The 14,455-nt window shown below is 38.8% G+C and overlaps 2 protein-coding genes across 2 annotated transcripts; one reads left to right on the forward strand and one right to left on the reverse strand.

The window, feature by feature from the left end:
* The first annotated feature begins 2,911 nt into the window (after positions 1-2,911).
* LOC103711300 (polyol transporter 5-like) lies at positions 2,912-5,834 on the forward strand. The gene is made up of 2 exons (XM_008797386.4): positions 2,912-3,165; positions 3,725-5,834. Exons 1-2 carry the CDS (start codon positions 3,012-3,014, stop codon positions 5,137-5,139), a joined length of 1,569 nt encoding a protein of 522 aa, XP_008795608.2. The 5' UTR covers positions 2,912-3,011; the 3' UTR covers positions 5,140-5,834.
* A 6,841-nt stretch (positions 5,835-12,675) lies between these two features.
* LOC120106631 lies at positions 12,676-13,474 on the reverse strand. Its single transcript, XM_039119615.1, has 2 exons — positions 13,284-13,474; positions 12,676-13,177 (listed from the first exon to the last, which is right to left on the reverse strand). The coding sequence occupies exons 1-2, from the start codon at positions 13,341-13,343 to the stop codon at positions 12,815-12,817; spliced, it is 423 nt and encodes a 140-aa protein (XP_038975543.1). The 5' UTR covers positions 13,344-13,474; the 3' UTR covers positions 12,676-12,814.
* Between the last annotated feature and the right edge of the window lie 981 nt (positions 13,475-14,455).

Below are 14,455 nucleotides of genomic sequence, written 5' to 3' on the forward strand. Positions count from 1 at the left end.
GAGGATCCATGTGGAATATGTATTTAATCCAATATCAGCTATATATTGAATAGATCTTGAATATTATATAAGGTTAAGAAATCTAAATAATACCTTTCAAGAAGCTTGTTTGAATGAAATTCTAGGTTGTGACATATAGTATTAGACCAGATCCAATTTATGGCCTATGCGGACTAGGAGATAGTGCAACACGGATCTATTGTAAATGATCATTGGTCAATCGTGGTGGATTAGATTTAAATAGATTTAGATATTTAGTCAGACGATCAAGGATGCTATAACTTAAATGAAGAAAGCATGGGAGGATCCATATGGGCGTACGCTTAGTCTCATATTGACTATACACTTAGTAGATCATGCCTATTTATATAGAGTTAAGTTTGCAAATGGGTTGGATTGACTCGTGACCCGATCCGACCTGCCCCGCTTATCCGCAATCCGACTTTTTTTAAAAGACCTATGGGGCCGGGTCGGGTTAGACCCGACCCGACTTGGCCTAACTCGCTTAGCTCCAATCTAACCAGTTTTAAAGTACCTGTGGGGCAGAGTTGGGTTCTAAAATTGGAGCCATTCTATTTTCGAGGTCGGATCTGGGTTGTCTAAATTCTGACATGACTCGACCTGATCCATTCGAAATTTACGCAATTTTGGGTTTCCAACCCTACAATCTGATCCAATTTGACCTAAATCCGGTAATCCATTTGGGCCCATGAACCGTTTGTGTAATTAGACTTTACTCAAATTATATTTTTTTCTGATGCCTTTTTATATTCTATAAGTTTGAATACAACATTTTATTTTATTTGTGCAAGAATTTTTTTGAAAGAATTTGATATATTTCCCCCCACAACCTTTTAGGGTGGTAACTGATACTGATAGGTCATGCTTTTGTCCTAAGTGATCCTTGTGCCTATTCTTTTGACTCTCGCATTTCAATCCAATTGTCACTTTAATTATATATAAATAGTAAAAAGAACTATTATGTTATATCATTTTCAATTATTTGCAAATTATTTAGATGGCAAATTACATCTTTCAATGCTATGCTTGGCCCTCTATCATTTTTAGTGAAGTTTACCAAAGAACCATCAGTCTGCATACCAGATAATTAAACATCTAATTAGCAAGAAAACCAATCTTTTTTCCTTTCTAACAATATGTGTTCAATTTCTAGAGGAACCTACCTATGAGATAGTATTATTTAGTTTTATTTATCCTCATTTAGTATTATTTAGTTTTATTTATCCTCAGAAGAAAAAGAAGCATGCTCACTCTAATTATCTGTTAATGTTATCTATTTCCTGAGTTGGGCTTTTTTCTTCTTATGAAAAAAATGAGAGGTCAAGCCTTGGAGATGCAACCTACAAAGCATTATTGTTGAAATGCTTGACTCTCAAGAGTTGGACGGACCACAAAGTCCTCGACTTTAAAAACCAAATTGAAGCATCCATTGTAATTTGGAAGACAAAAATGCACAAAAAGGATAGCAAGTTATCTTGGGGTTCTACTATTAGCTTAGAGAAGAGGGTGCAGTTTGAACAGAGAGCATAAATCCGGATCCGAACTGGAACCAATCTGGACCCATTCCGAATCCGAATTTTTTGTGTTGGAACCGAATTATACATGGATGCAATTCAATCCGAATGATCGGTTGGATCAAAAATTGTAGCCATGGACTCGATCCGACCTGATTTGATCCGATTTTTTATTGGGTTGGGTCCGAGTCCAACATTAGAACCCGAAAAAAAAATCGAAATGGGTCATAGTCACTTATGATCTGGTCCGATCTAACTTATTTATTTCTCTATATTGATAAGAAAATCTGAAAAAACATCTTTCTACTGGCTTTTTTTTTTTCTTAATAAGATTACCGTTGCAAAAAAAGGGAAAAAAAAACTTCAAACATGCAATTCTAATCTCGGCTCTTACAACGAAGAACTTTGGAATGGCTGCTTAATGACTTGTCTGTATATCATGGCTCTTATGACGATGGATTTTCAAAGGGCTGCTCGATGACTAATCTGTCACTCACAGCTCACAACAAAATAATGTAGGAGGAGGAAGCTGGCAGGCAAAGAAAGACGTTCGACATAGAATAAGGCAATTAAACACCGTTCCATTGCATGTGAATGCCCATTAGTTAGGCACGCTACGTTTCAATATTCACACGCCGCAGCTAGGGGGACACCATGCCTGACGTCAGGTCTGGACACCAAATAATGAGCGAATCGAACGTAGCCTTGTGGCCCCTCAATTTTTTACTTGACTCACCCCCTTCATTCAATGGTATGAGAGAACTCCAAGATAAGTCTTCATATAATCTACTAAGAATCAGGAAAATGTTTTATTTAATCCCTCTATTTACTGGTAGGTTCTATCAGATAAGAAGATCTCTCAACCTCGTCTAGGAGGAGTCACGGATTATTTGTAGTTACAGTGGTTTAGAGAAACACTCAAGATATCTGACCCCCCCGTCAGCAGTAAAGACTAACTCGAGAAAAAGCCAACAGTATGCATGCATGAAATCTAGCTGGCTCCACCAAGTTGGCTGCGTCGGGCCCAGCTCTATCTCGGTAGATTTTCGACTCAAATTAGTTTAACCTGGCCACTTAATGGATTAGATCTCTTTTAAACCTTAAGATGCTACAAATGTTTGTTTTTCTTTGATATTTTCGTTAGGTCTAATGTGATCTAGGTTGGATTGAGTATTTTTTGTCCAATTATGTATGTGAGATCTAAACTCAAAATGATGGGAAGTTCAGATGGTAATTCTAGATCCAAATATGAGCCATGAATCTAAAACTTTGGGTATGGACCATGGCTAGATAGGACCCACCTTCTGCTCTAGCTGCCACACGAATCCCAGCTTGTGGCCTATTTAATCCCCTCAAGCGCCTGCTTCGCTACAGGCCATGCCCCGTTAACTCATCTCCAATCCAGCCCCCTACAGACCTCTCTCCCTTGCTCCCCATTCACTTCTTCTTCCAAGAGATACACAAAAGAGATCAGAAATGACTGACCAGAAACCAGAAGCCACCAAAGTGGCTTCTCAGGTCCCCCATGACTCCCTCCCCGAGGCCGTCGCCCCACGGCCGCGCCGTAAGAATAAATATGCCTTCGGCTGCGCCATGCTCGCCTCCATGACCTCCATCCTCTTAGGCTATGGTAAGTCTCATGGACTCCTCTTTTTTTTTTTTTTAACTCCGAAAGAACAAAGAAAAATCAAAAACTTTTATAACGCTCAAAAGAAAGTATTTCTCCTCCCCTTGTAGCTTTACTAGAATATTTTCTTAAATAAGTTTTTTTAGGATAATTTTCTTAAAGTAGTTCATGAATTATTATTTTTAGAAATTAAAATATTTCAATAGTTCATAATATCTTTCAGTTAGGTTTGGCTTATTATATAAAAAAGCTGCTCAAGGCCGGTTCAGATTCGAGCCAAGATCAACTTCAGCTATTCAAGCTGGGTTCTTATAAGAATTAAGATGGGTTAAAAAAAATTTAAAAATTTTAATATTCATGCTTGATTTATTAGCCTAGCTTTAAAATTTGTTTGAGTTCAGCTATCTATTTATTATTATTACTTGTATTATGCTAAGTCTAAACTTATCTCCTGCTGTTCGTGAATTGTTTTGGTTATTTTGTTTTCTTTTATAATTTTATTAAATGTTAGAAATAATTATTTTAGAAATATTTCATAAAAATAATGGATGATATATCACAGACATCGGCGTGATGAGTGGCGCTGCAATATTCATCCAGGACGACCTCCACGTGAGTGACACTCAGATAGAGATACTCCTCGGAATCCTCAACCTCTATTCCCTCGTCGGCTCCCTCGCCGCCGGCCGGACCTCCGACTGGATCGGCCGCCGCTACACCATCGTCTTTGCTGCCGTCATCTTCTTCGTCGGCGCAATCATGATGGGCCTCGCCCCCAACTACGCCTTCCTCATGGTCGGCCGCTTCGTCGCCGGCGTCGGCGTCGGCTACGCCCTCATGATCGCCCCCGTCTACACGGCCGAGGTCGCACCCGCCTCCTCCCGCGGCTTCCTCACCTCCTTCGCGGAGGTCTTCATCAACTCCGGCATCCTCCTCGGCTACGTCTCCAACTTCGCCTTCTCCAAGCTCCCGGAGCACCTCGCGTGGCGCCTCATGCTCGGCGTCGGCGCCGTCCCCTCCGTCTTCCTCGGCGTCGGCGTCCTTGCCATGCCGGAGTCGCCCCGGTGGCTCGTCATGCAGGGCCAGCTCGGCTTGGCCAAGAAGGTCCTCGCAAAGACCTCAGACAGCCCGGAAGAAGCCGAGGAACGGCTTCTCGACATAAAGAAGGTCGCCGGCATCCCTGCCGACTGCAACGACGACGTGGTCGCGGTCCAGAAGCAGAGCCACGGCGAGGGAGTGTGGAAGGAGCTCTTCCTGAGGCCAACGCCCTCAGTCCGCCGTGTCTTGATATCAGCGATCGGAATCCACTTCTTCCAGCAGGCCTCCGGTATCGACTCCGTGGTGCTCTACAGCCCCAAAGTCTTCGAAAAAGCCGGAATTCATGACAAAGACACGCTGCTCGGCGCGACGGTGGCGGTCGGATTCACCAAAACTTTGTTCATCCTTGTGGCAACCTTCCTGTTAGACCGTGTTGGGCGGCGACCTTTGTTGTTGAGCAGCACAGGAGGGATGATAGTGTCGCTGGCCGGGCTTGGGCTTGGGCTCACCGTCGTCGATCAGCACCCGAATGGGCACCTCCCGTGGGCCCTCGGGCTCTGCATCGCATCGATATTGGCCTACGTCGCCTTCTTTTCGATCGGTCTGGGGCCGATAACTTGGGTCTATAGCTCAGAGATCTTCCCACTGAGGCTAAGAGCACAGGGGGCGAGTGCAGGGGTGGTGGTGAACCGGGTGACAAGTGGTGTGATCACGATGACCTTTATATCACTCTACAAGGCCATTACGATCGGTGGGAGCTTCTTCTTGTATGCCGGGATCGCGGCGGCGGCATGGGTGTTCTTCTTTACTTACTTGAAGGAGACCAGAGGGAAGACTCTAGAGGAGATGGAGAATTTGTTTGGAAACAAAACAGAAGAGAAGGACGGAGAAGTTCAGATGACGAATGGAGCTGGGGGAGGGAGTAATGGGAACGCTTGATAACTTTCGGGTGTTTTCTGCAAAATTATCAGACGTGGAGATTCTCTAACGAGGCCCACGAGGCATGCGGTAGGGTGGCGAACCAAGGCTTCGGGGTTGATAGGGATAGGAAAACGTTTTCTTTTTTACTTTAAGGGAAAGTAAACAAATTGCATAATTATTGGAAGTCTTGTTTGGTGGATCCGTCATGGATGTCGCGTTCCAACTCCATTTGATTGAAAGGAATTAAATAAAAGATTGGATCCGAGAAGGATATTTGAATATTTCGCCGTCAACCAAGCAAACACTGGAATTCTATCGTGTTTATGGATCTTTTGTGAGCAAGTGGCTTTGTTAGAAATTTCCTCAGCTTGGCCAGCCAAATTATTTTATGGTGTCCACCGAGGAGTTGTCTTTCGTCTTTTTGTCCTTTCTTGGCTTTCTCTCATCATCAACATCGGTGTTAACCTTGAAGTGGACGTGGTTTCTAATGCCAGGACGAGTAGCGGAATTGTTACTTTTCTAGCTATTTGTCATCTCAAAGCATCGTCAGGTGCATATAAATTGCGGAATACATGGTGTTCGAGATGCATGCATGGTATGTGGGCACAGGCTTCATACATGCTACCTCTCATTCCTTGTATCACGGAGAGCACTGTGCAGCTGCTGTTAGCTTAAATTAATCGAATGGTCCGAGAGCAATGCACTCGGTTTGTATGGTTTTTATTTCATGTTGCGTGGACAGATTGGCGAGGCATTCAGTAACTTCTATGATACAGATGCTGCCCTTGGAAATAGATAAAACGATCACTACAAGAAAAAGGAGATTTTCCGTCGCTTTTTTTCCAACGCTAGCTAGGGAGAAGCGTCGGAAAATTTTGGTTCAACGCCAAACACTTCTAAAAAGCGTCGGAAAAGCTTCGGAATCAACAATGCTTAAAAGCGTCGTATAAAGTTTGGACCTACAACGACGCTTATAAGCGTCGCCGGAGGCCAAATCCATTTAAATATCAGCCCCCTCTCGATTGATGCCCTAGTTTTTTTCCTCTCCTCTCCTCCTCCCTCTAGCGTCGACATCAATCCACCGGGAGTCCTCTTATTGTCTTCCCTCTCTTGAAACCCTTAAACCATCGCCACTCTCACCAGGTAAAAGCCTTCTCCTTCTCCTTCATCGGGAGATATACCTCTCCCGATTCAAAATTCTGCTTCTCCTTCTCCTTTTCTTATTTTTCCCCTTTTGCTTTCACTTTTTCTTCTTTTTTTTCCTCAGGTAATGGCGAAATATTTCAAGATATACTCTAAACAGAAAGGACAAAGGCCGAGTCCCATGAATCAGATTTTGAATCATCGAGGTATATCATTTTTCTCTGACCCTCTTTTCTTCTTTTTTAATTGACCGTCTTATAAGAGTAGTAGCTTTGGCTTCTCCATTTTGTTCGTAGGAAGGGTTCAAGAAAGGTCTCGATGGCCGCCTCTTGGTATTTTTTTTCTTTTCTTTCTTTAATAAAGTTTTATGTGCATGGTTATTGTCCCTTTGCCTTAATTATCACATGTTTTCTTCAAGAAAATCGGTGCCTGGGAGTAATGCAAGATGATTTCGTTGACTTGATCTACAAAATTTTGGTTCTGTCCTTTCTTGGAGTTCTTGATTTCCTTCTTACTTTTGTTTACTGATGCCTAGTTGTTGTCCCTGTCTTTGGAAAAAAAAAATCGAAGAGTTGATGTTGTCCAGAATTGATAGCGTAGATGCTGAGCCAAACTGGATCTCTGATGTAAGAAGGAATAAGGATGCTGAAGAAAATAATTTTTTTTTTAAATTAAATACATTAGCGGATGCTTATAAGCATCGGCTTTAAGGCTTTTAGCGTCGCTAAAAACTGATATTTTACGATGCTTTCCGAAAGCGTCGGAAAATTTTTTTACCACTCAAATATTGCCAATGCTTCTGCGACGCTTTATTTAGCATCGGTCGAACTTTAGCCGACGCTTATAAGCGTCGGTAAAGGTCATTAAAAATGCCGGAAAAGATGTATTTTTCTGTAGTGGATATCCTTGCTGCGCGCATCAATCAATCTTTCTTCTTTTGATGCAAGACCATTTAAGCATATTTAGAAAAACCTGTCACATTTTTAATCAAAATCTCAACTTATGACATGCCTAACCAAAATATCGACACCAACCTATTCAGGACTTAATACTGTATATTCACATAATATACCTCTTTGCAGGTGAATAGATTAAAACTAGTGTGCTTCCAATTTGAAATTGATCTGAAAATGATTTGATCCAATCTGACTGTGAGGACCCGTATAGGCGTGTATTTAGTCCCACATCGGTTATTTGCTAAGTAGATCTTGAGTACTTATACAGGATCAAGAAACCCAAATAATAACTTCCAGCTAGCCATTTTGGGTGAGATCCTGGGTTGTTATAAATAGTATCAGAGTGGACCCGGCCCATAATCTATGTGGACTAGAAGACACTGCAGCACAGATCGATTGGGGCTGACCACGGGCCGATCGTGGTGTTTGTGATTAGATTTGAATAGATTTGAACCCTTAACCTAACGAGGATGTCAGAGTTTGAACGGAAAGAGTATGTGAGGACCCGTGTGGGCGTGTGTTTAGTCCCATATCGATTATTTGTTGGGTAGATATTGGGTACTTATACAAGATCAAGGAACCCAAATAATAACTTCCGGCTAGCCATATTGGGTGAGATCCTGGGTTGTTATACTGACTTTAAGTTATTTAAAGCGTAAGTGTGGATTGAGAAATATAACTATTTTGTACTCGAAAAAATATGATTATTTGTGAGGACTCGTGCAAGCATGTGTATAGGACTCTTGTATTTCGTTTAAAAGAAAAAAATTGTCTGATAAAATTAGCATGCTTGATGAAAACTCTTGCTATGATAAACAAATAAATAGGATAGACTTTTGGTTCATGGTTTGAATAAATAGTATAGTTCTTATATGTCTGTGATTCATGGATGGACTAAACAACCTACATTAGCATAACTTAAAAATATATATGTTAATCAGGAAACACTTAATACTCGGATGCATGGTTTCACTAAATCCCCTCCAAAAGAAAAGATCTTATTTTCTAATAGCGTAAATAAAAATAAAATAATAAATAATAAATTCAAAAAGTTGGGAGAAAAGGTAGTTGAAGAATTTGAGAAGAGAAAACTCCTAAATAGAGGAAATATCATAAATTTAAGGAGAATTGTCATAGATGCAGAAAATTTGGTAATAAAATTCAAGATTTCTAGGTGAAACTCAAACAATTTAATATTTTATTCTCTACATCAAAGTATAGAGGAGAAAAGGAAGTTGATAGTTAGGTTCTTAGTGCTTTTATTGTTGTTGTAAGATGTCTTGATAGTCAGTATGCATACATTGTTGTATCCTCTCATATATATGACAGATATTGATTTCGCTAATGACTGGATTAATGATTTTATGTATTCTAATTATCTTACTAGCTGTAGAGAGATAGTTGATTCTCCATATGAACATACTGATTATGAGACTATTTGCAACTACCTATGAGTCCGAGCTCCTGTTCTTGCAGATGAGCGCAGCTTGGTAGCGCGTTTGATTGGGGTTCCAAATTATTCAAAGGTTCAAATCCTGTCATCCCTACCCATTACTTATCCTATGGGCAGTAACGAGGGATCAATTGAGATCGATGAAAATTGGACAAAATTTTGAGTTTAATTAGACTATATGCATGCGGTACAAAAATCGCCTTCTCCCATTTGTTTAGTCTACTTCCTAAGTTACGAGCATGACATGCACTAGACTTTTTTGGACGGAATGTATATTCTGTTTACTGAATCACATGAAATTTCAGCCAACTCCATATATGTAATGTAATTTATTTCATACGTATGAACGGAAACGAGACGGAGGAATGAAGAGCATTTTCGACGCAAGTTCGAATTTGCGGAGCTGGGCTGTGAATATTTATACGTCGGGGTCTTTACTGAAAAACCACAATACTACACTACAACAATTTGAAGAAATCCGCCTTAGACTATAATTTGAATTAACTAGTCATGTTGAGTTGAGGCTTATTTCCATGAAAAAAAATCCGCCAATCCCGATATTCAAAAATTTCTGCTGCGCCTGGTGACGCCTTCATGGCGCAGGATCTTTGAAGGTCCTGACACTATCATTGGTATGCTTAACAAAGCTACCCTGGTCGTGTTCGACTGCCCCTCGCCTCACTCGTCAACTGTTATCATGACCTCTCTCATTTCTAAGGGGCAAGGCTCACCGAGATGAGAAAAGGCTGTCCAGATACAGAGGCGGAGACTAGCTTTCGAGCTTTCTACTCCCAGGCTTCCGTCTAAGAACAGGGGGTGGGGTCGATTTCATCGAAATGAACTGAAATGTAAAGAGGCCTTTTTGCGCAGTACGCATCAGAACCAGTTGATTCACTTTATCCTATCAAAAGTATTGGTGATCAATCTCTCACATAATCTTGTGGATTTTCCATTTTTGTAAGTAATGTTTATTATGTACTTGGTATTCAAAAAATTTGATTTCTATTTTATAAACCATAGACAAAAGCATTTTATTTTATTTGGGCCTAGCACTATGGAGATTTATGCTAATATTAAAGCTTTTAGAAAGCTTATTACTCAAGGTAGGAAAGTAAATAAGCTTATGGTATATCTGCTGGCAATTCTTATATGGATCAGACTCTCAAGCATGATATGACTAATTTATAGTATGCTAGATTGGCTCATATGAATTTAGATAGACTTCAAGATATGCAAAGCAAAGGACTGATTAAAATAGATGTCCCAAAATAAAAGTAAATACCGTCACTATCCACACTAGATGTCAATATGGAAGATGCATAAACTACCCTTTAAAAAGATCAGAATAAGATCATGTCGACCACTATATTTGATACATTATGATCTCACTTGGAGTATTTGCATTCCATCTTTCATTAATATAAGATATGCAATTATCTTTATTGATGATTTCTCTAGAAATACCTAAATTTATTTTGTCAAAGAAAAGTTAGAAGTGTTCGTGATGTTTGATCAATTTAAAAATATGGTTGGAAACTCTGTAAATTAAAAATTGACTATTCAAGAACTTGATGGCAGTGGTAGATATTTTTCAAATACTTAGTTATGGTATACGTAAAGAGTTTACTTGCCCAAGTACTCTAACCAAAATGTCGTAGCAGCGAGGAAGAATAGATATCTATTGGTATAATTCATGCAAAGAATGTGAAATGTGAATTTTTAGTAGGGTGCATGCAGATATATGTTATTAAAAAAACAACTTTGAGAAGTATTGACCATCTTAATTCGATATGAAAAATTATTTGGGAAGGGCCCTGATATTTATCATCTTCATGTGTTTGTATATATTTACCTAGAAAATATTTATTATTTTGTAGCTATTCTCTATTTTCTACAGAGTTTAGTTTATTTGTGAAGATCAATAATAAGGGTGTGGTGATAGTTTAACTTTACTTTAATGACTTGATTGGCAGGAATAATGATATTGATGAGATCCATACTATTCATGAACAACTATTTGTACAATTTGAGATGAAAGAACTTGGTGAATTAAAATATTTTCTTGGAATTGAAATAGCTAAACTTAATGATTGCTATTTTATTTGTCAAAGAAAATATGCTCTTGATTTATTGAAGAAGTATGGATTGGCTAATTACAAGCATATGCAGACATCAACTGAATCAAATTTAAAGTTGAGCAAACAACAATGTAGGCTTTTTGGTGATCCTACTATGAATAAATATGTTGTGGGCAGCTTTTTTTATTTAACTATCACGTGGCTAGATATTTCTTATGTTATTGGCATTGTTAGCCAATATATAAAAAGTCCTAGATGGCCACAGCTTAATGTAATTTTGTGAATCTTGAGGTATTTTGCTATGACTGTTGGTGATAGTATTTTATATACTATTAACTCTTCAATCAAGTTTACTGGTTTTACAGATGGAGATTATGCTGATGAGGTGGATATATGTAGATCTATCACTGATCACACTTTCAGTTTGGGATCTAGTGTTGTTTTTGGTGCCGTAAGATATAGTCTGCCTTTTCATTATCTTTTGTAGAGGCAGAATATCATGCCATCAAGAGGGTAGTTGAGGAGTCGGCTTGGCTCACTAAATTGTCTAGGGATTTAGGTCAAGAGACTAATTATATTGTTCCTTTATTTTGATAATGGAAGTGCTATTCGATTGGCAAGGAATCCAGTATTTGATGAAAGAACAATGCATATTGAGGTTCATCAAACTAAAGTGAAGAAGTCAATTTGTTTCCACCTTCCAAAAATAATTAGTTGGTAGGTATGTTTACTGAAGGATTGGCGAGCAAGTAGTTTAAAGCTTTACACCGCAAGCTTGATATTGTTAACATGAAGTTCGCAACAAGAAGTGTTGGAGTCACTTGATCCATGTTTAGTTAGGTTGGGCCTTAAGCTCAATAGAAACGAGATCATATCTTGATAGGTTGTCTCTTTGATAGCAAATGGTGGCGTGTAGGTGGTTTTCATGCGTGCGTGCGAGAGGGAGACAGAGCTTGATCCAAGTTTGGTATTCGATTTACATTTTTTTTAAAGAAAAAACCTACTCTTTTCAAAAATTTTAATGTTCTTCTTCCACTATAATTGCTTGTACTTCGATGCTTGTTTTGGATTTTACACCGATTTGTTGGAGCTACACACAAAAGAAAAAGAAAAAGAAAAAGACCATTTTACACTATTTTGATGCAGTTCAGTTCAGTGCTTTCTTCTTTCAGGATGTTTGAATACCAATTTCACAAAATTCGCCTCAGAGGACATGTTCATAGTTGTGGTTTTGGGCTTCATAATGCCCATCTCAAGCCTTCACTACCAGAAAACATGCGTATAGTGACGGAGATTCCCGTCACTATAGCATGTTTCCGGTTACTAATACGGAATTTGTGACCGGAGCTCCTGTCACTGAATTGGTTACAAAAACACGCGTCACTAAATTCTCAGTGACGGCGGCGATTCCCGTCACTAACCTTTGTGACAGAACTGCCGTTACTAAGCCGTTACAAATTCAAGAATTAAATATTTAAGCAATTACATATTTTCCGTCACTATCCAGTTGCGGCGTTAGTGACGAAAGTAACTTGATCACTGATTTTGTCACAGAATGCGGTCACAAGTTTGGTCACTGATCTGTCACAATCTTCAGCGACAGATTTAATCATCACAAACATGGTCACACATTTTGTCACTACATTTGTCATTAATCTCGTTACTGACTCTCAAGACAAGGTTACCGTCACTAATTTGTTACAAATGCTCTGAGCAAAATTAATTTTTATTAACCAAAATCCTGTCACTAAGTTTATGACTGCTCGTCACAATACTTGGTAAACAATTTAGTAACCAAAATTTGGTCACTGATCACAATCTAATAACCTGGTATATTTGGTACATTGATTGGCTCATAATAATAATAATAATAATAATAATAATAATATCATTAACAGCAAAGGCATTCAACATAACGCAAAAAGCATTTAAAATATCATTCAAAATAGGCATCAACATGTTCTAAATCCATCTAAATCAAAGTCTAAAAATATGTCATAGAGATCAACAGAGATTTCATTCCTCCTAGGAATGCAAAGACCTATCATCTAAGGCAAAAACAATCATAATGAAGCATAATTAGCAGAACCAGAATCACCATTACTCTCCCGATCTGCATGCCTTGGTCCAAAGCCAATCTCTTCTCTCATCTTTTGAAGAACCTCCTCTTGCCATTTTTTCTTTTCCTGCTCAAGAATACGTAGAAGGTCTTCATGAGTGTACAGCTCTGGAGCTTGACTTGTAGAGGTGGAAGAGGATGATGATTGCCCAATAATTCCAGTGAGATCCTCTAGGGGACTAAAGCCATAGACATGGCTATGAGTTGGGACACCAGTTGCCTCAAACCACAAGTTATAATCACGTGGAGGAGCATCTGAGGTGGAGGCATCACCATATTTTTTGGAGTATTCAGCTGAATACTTTGCCTGCCAGTTGATTTAAAAGAAGAGAAAAATATTATGGTGGATCAAACAAGAGATAAACATGAGCAAGCTTAATAATATTTATGAATCATAAAAAAATTATACTTACCATGACAGCTTCACTTCTCTTATCTACATATCCTCCCATGCCTTGCTTTGTCTTATGCATCCGATTAAAAGATTCAACTATTGTTGGCTTCCTACCTAACTTTAATTTCTACAAAAGAGAAAAGAAAAAATTCATTAACATATAATGGGCTGATTTGAGATGATTGAACAATAATATAAAAATTATTATAGAAATCTAATTGAATAAAGATGTGTACCAGTCATTCGTCATGATTGACAAATGCGATTGATCCTCCACAGTATTTAGAGATGCTACCATTCTTCATGGTGTTTCTATTGTTTTTGTTGGCTTCTGATTTCTTCTTCCATTTTGGGGAGATCCAAATGTCAATTAGATTATTCCAATTTTCTCTAGAGATCCAATTAGGAGGTTTATCACGGGCTCTATTTAAATCTCCTTTTGTTTTCAGAAGCTTTTGGCTTCTGACCCTTCCTAATGAGGTTGTCAACTGTCGCTGACAATGCTTGTTCCAAACTTGATGCACATGATGCAATTGTCCTGGAAGAATTGTGTATATCTCCTAACAATATATAGGTCGCAAGTAATAATATATAGTACACTCAATCAAATTCTCTGTTTCCTTATAGAATAGCATACAATTATTCTCACAAACATCAATACTTGTATACTCCAATCCCAACTTCCGAAGCATCTTCTTTGATTGATAGAAATCAAGGGATAGCTTCTCACTTTCTGGCAACATATTCTTCACTATTTTTATGATTCGATCATAGCAAGATATACTCATATTAAATTCAGACTTGCAATTTAATAATTGACTAATAGCAGATAACTTAGAGTATTTTTTACACCCTTCCCACAAAGGTACTTCTGCATCTTTCAACAAAGAATAAAAATCTGCAACATCCTTGTTTGGCTCTTCCTCATGATTAACTTCAAGTGCACTCCTCAATGAAGTTCCTCTTCTGGACCCATAGCTTCCATCACCATGGTTCTATATTGCTGACCATGTTCACAACCAACATCCATTGATGTCAATGCTTCTACTGTACTTGTACTTACAGGAGCAACTGCACCAAGTAACTCTCCATGTGCAAACCATGTTGAATACCCCATTGTAAACCCCTTTCTCAACAGATGAACATTGACCGTATCACGGTTAAGAAATTTCTGGTTGTCACATCTTATAC

Source organism: Phoenix dactylifera, unplaced genomic scaffold (genome assembly GCF_009389715.1).
Source record: "Phoenix dactylifera cultivar Barhee BC4 unplaced genomic scaffold, palm_55x_up_171113_PBpolish2nd_filt_p 000586F, whole genome shotgun sequence".
In the NCBI taxonomy this organism is placed as follows: Eukaryota; Viridiplantae; Streptophyta; class Magnoliopsida; order Arecales; family Arecaceae; genus Phoenix; species Phoenix dactylifera.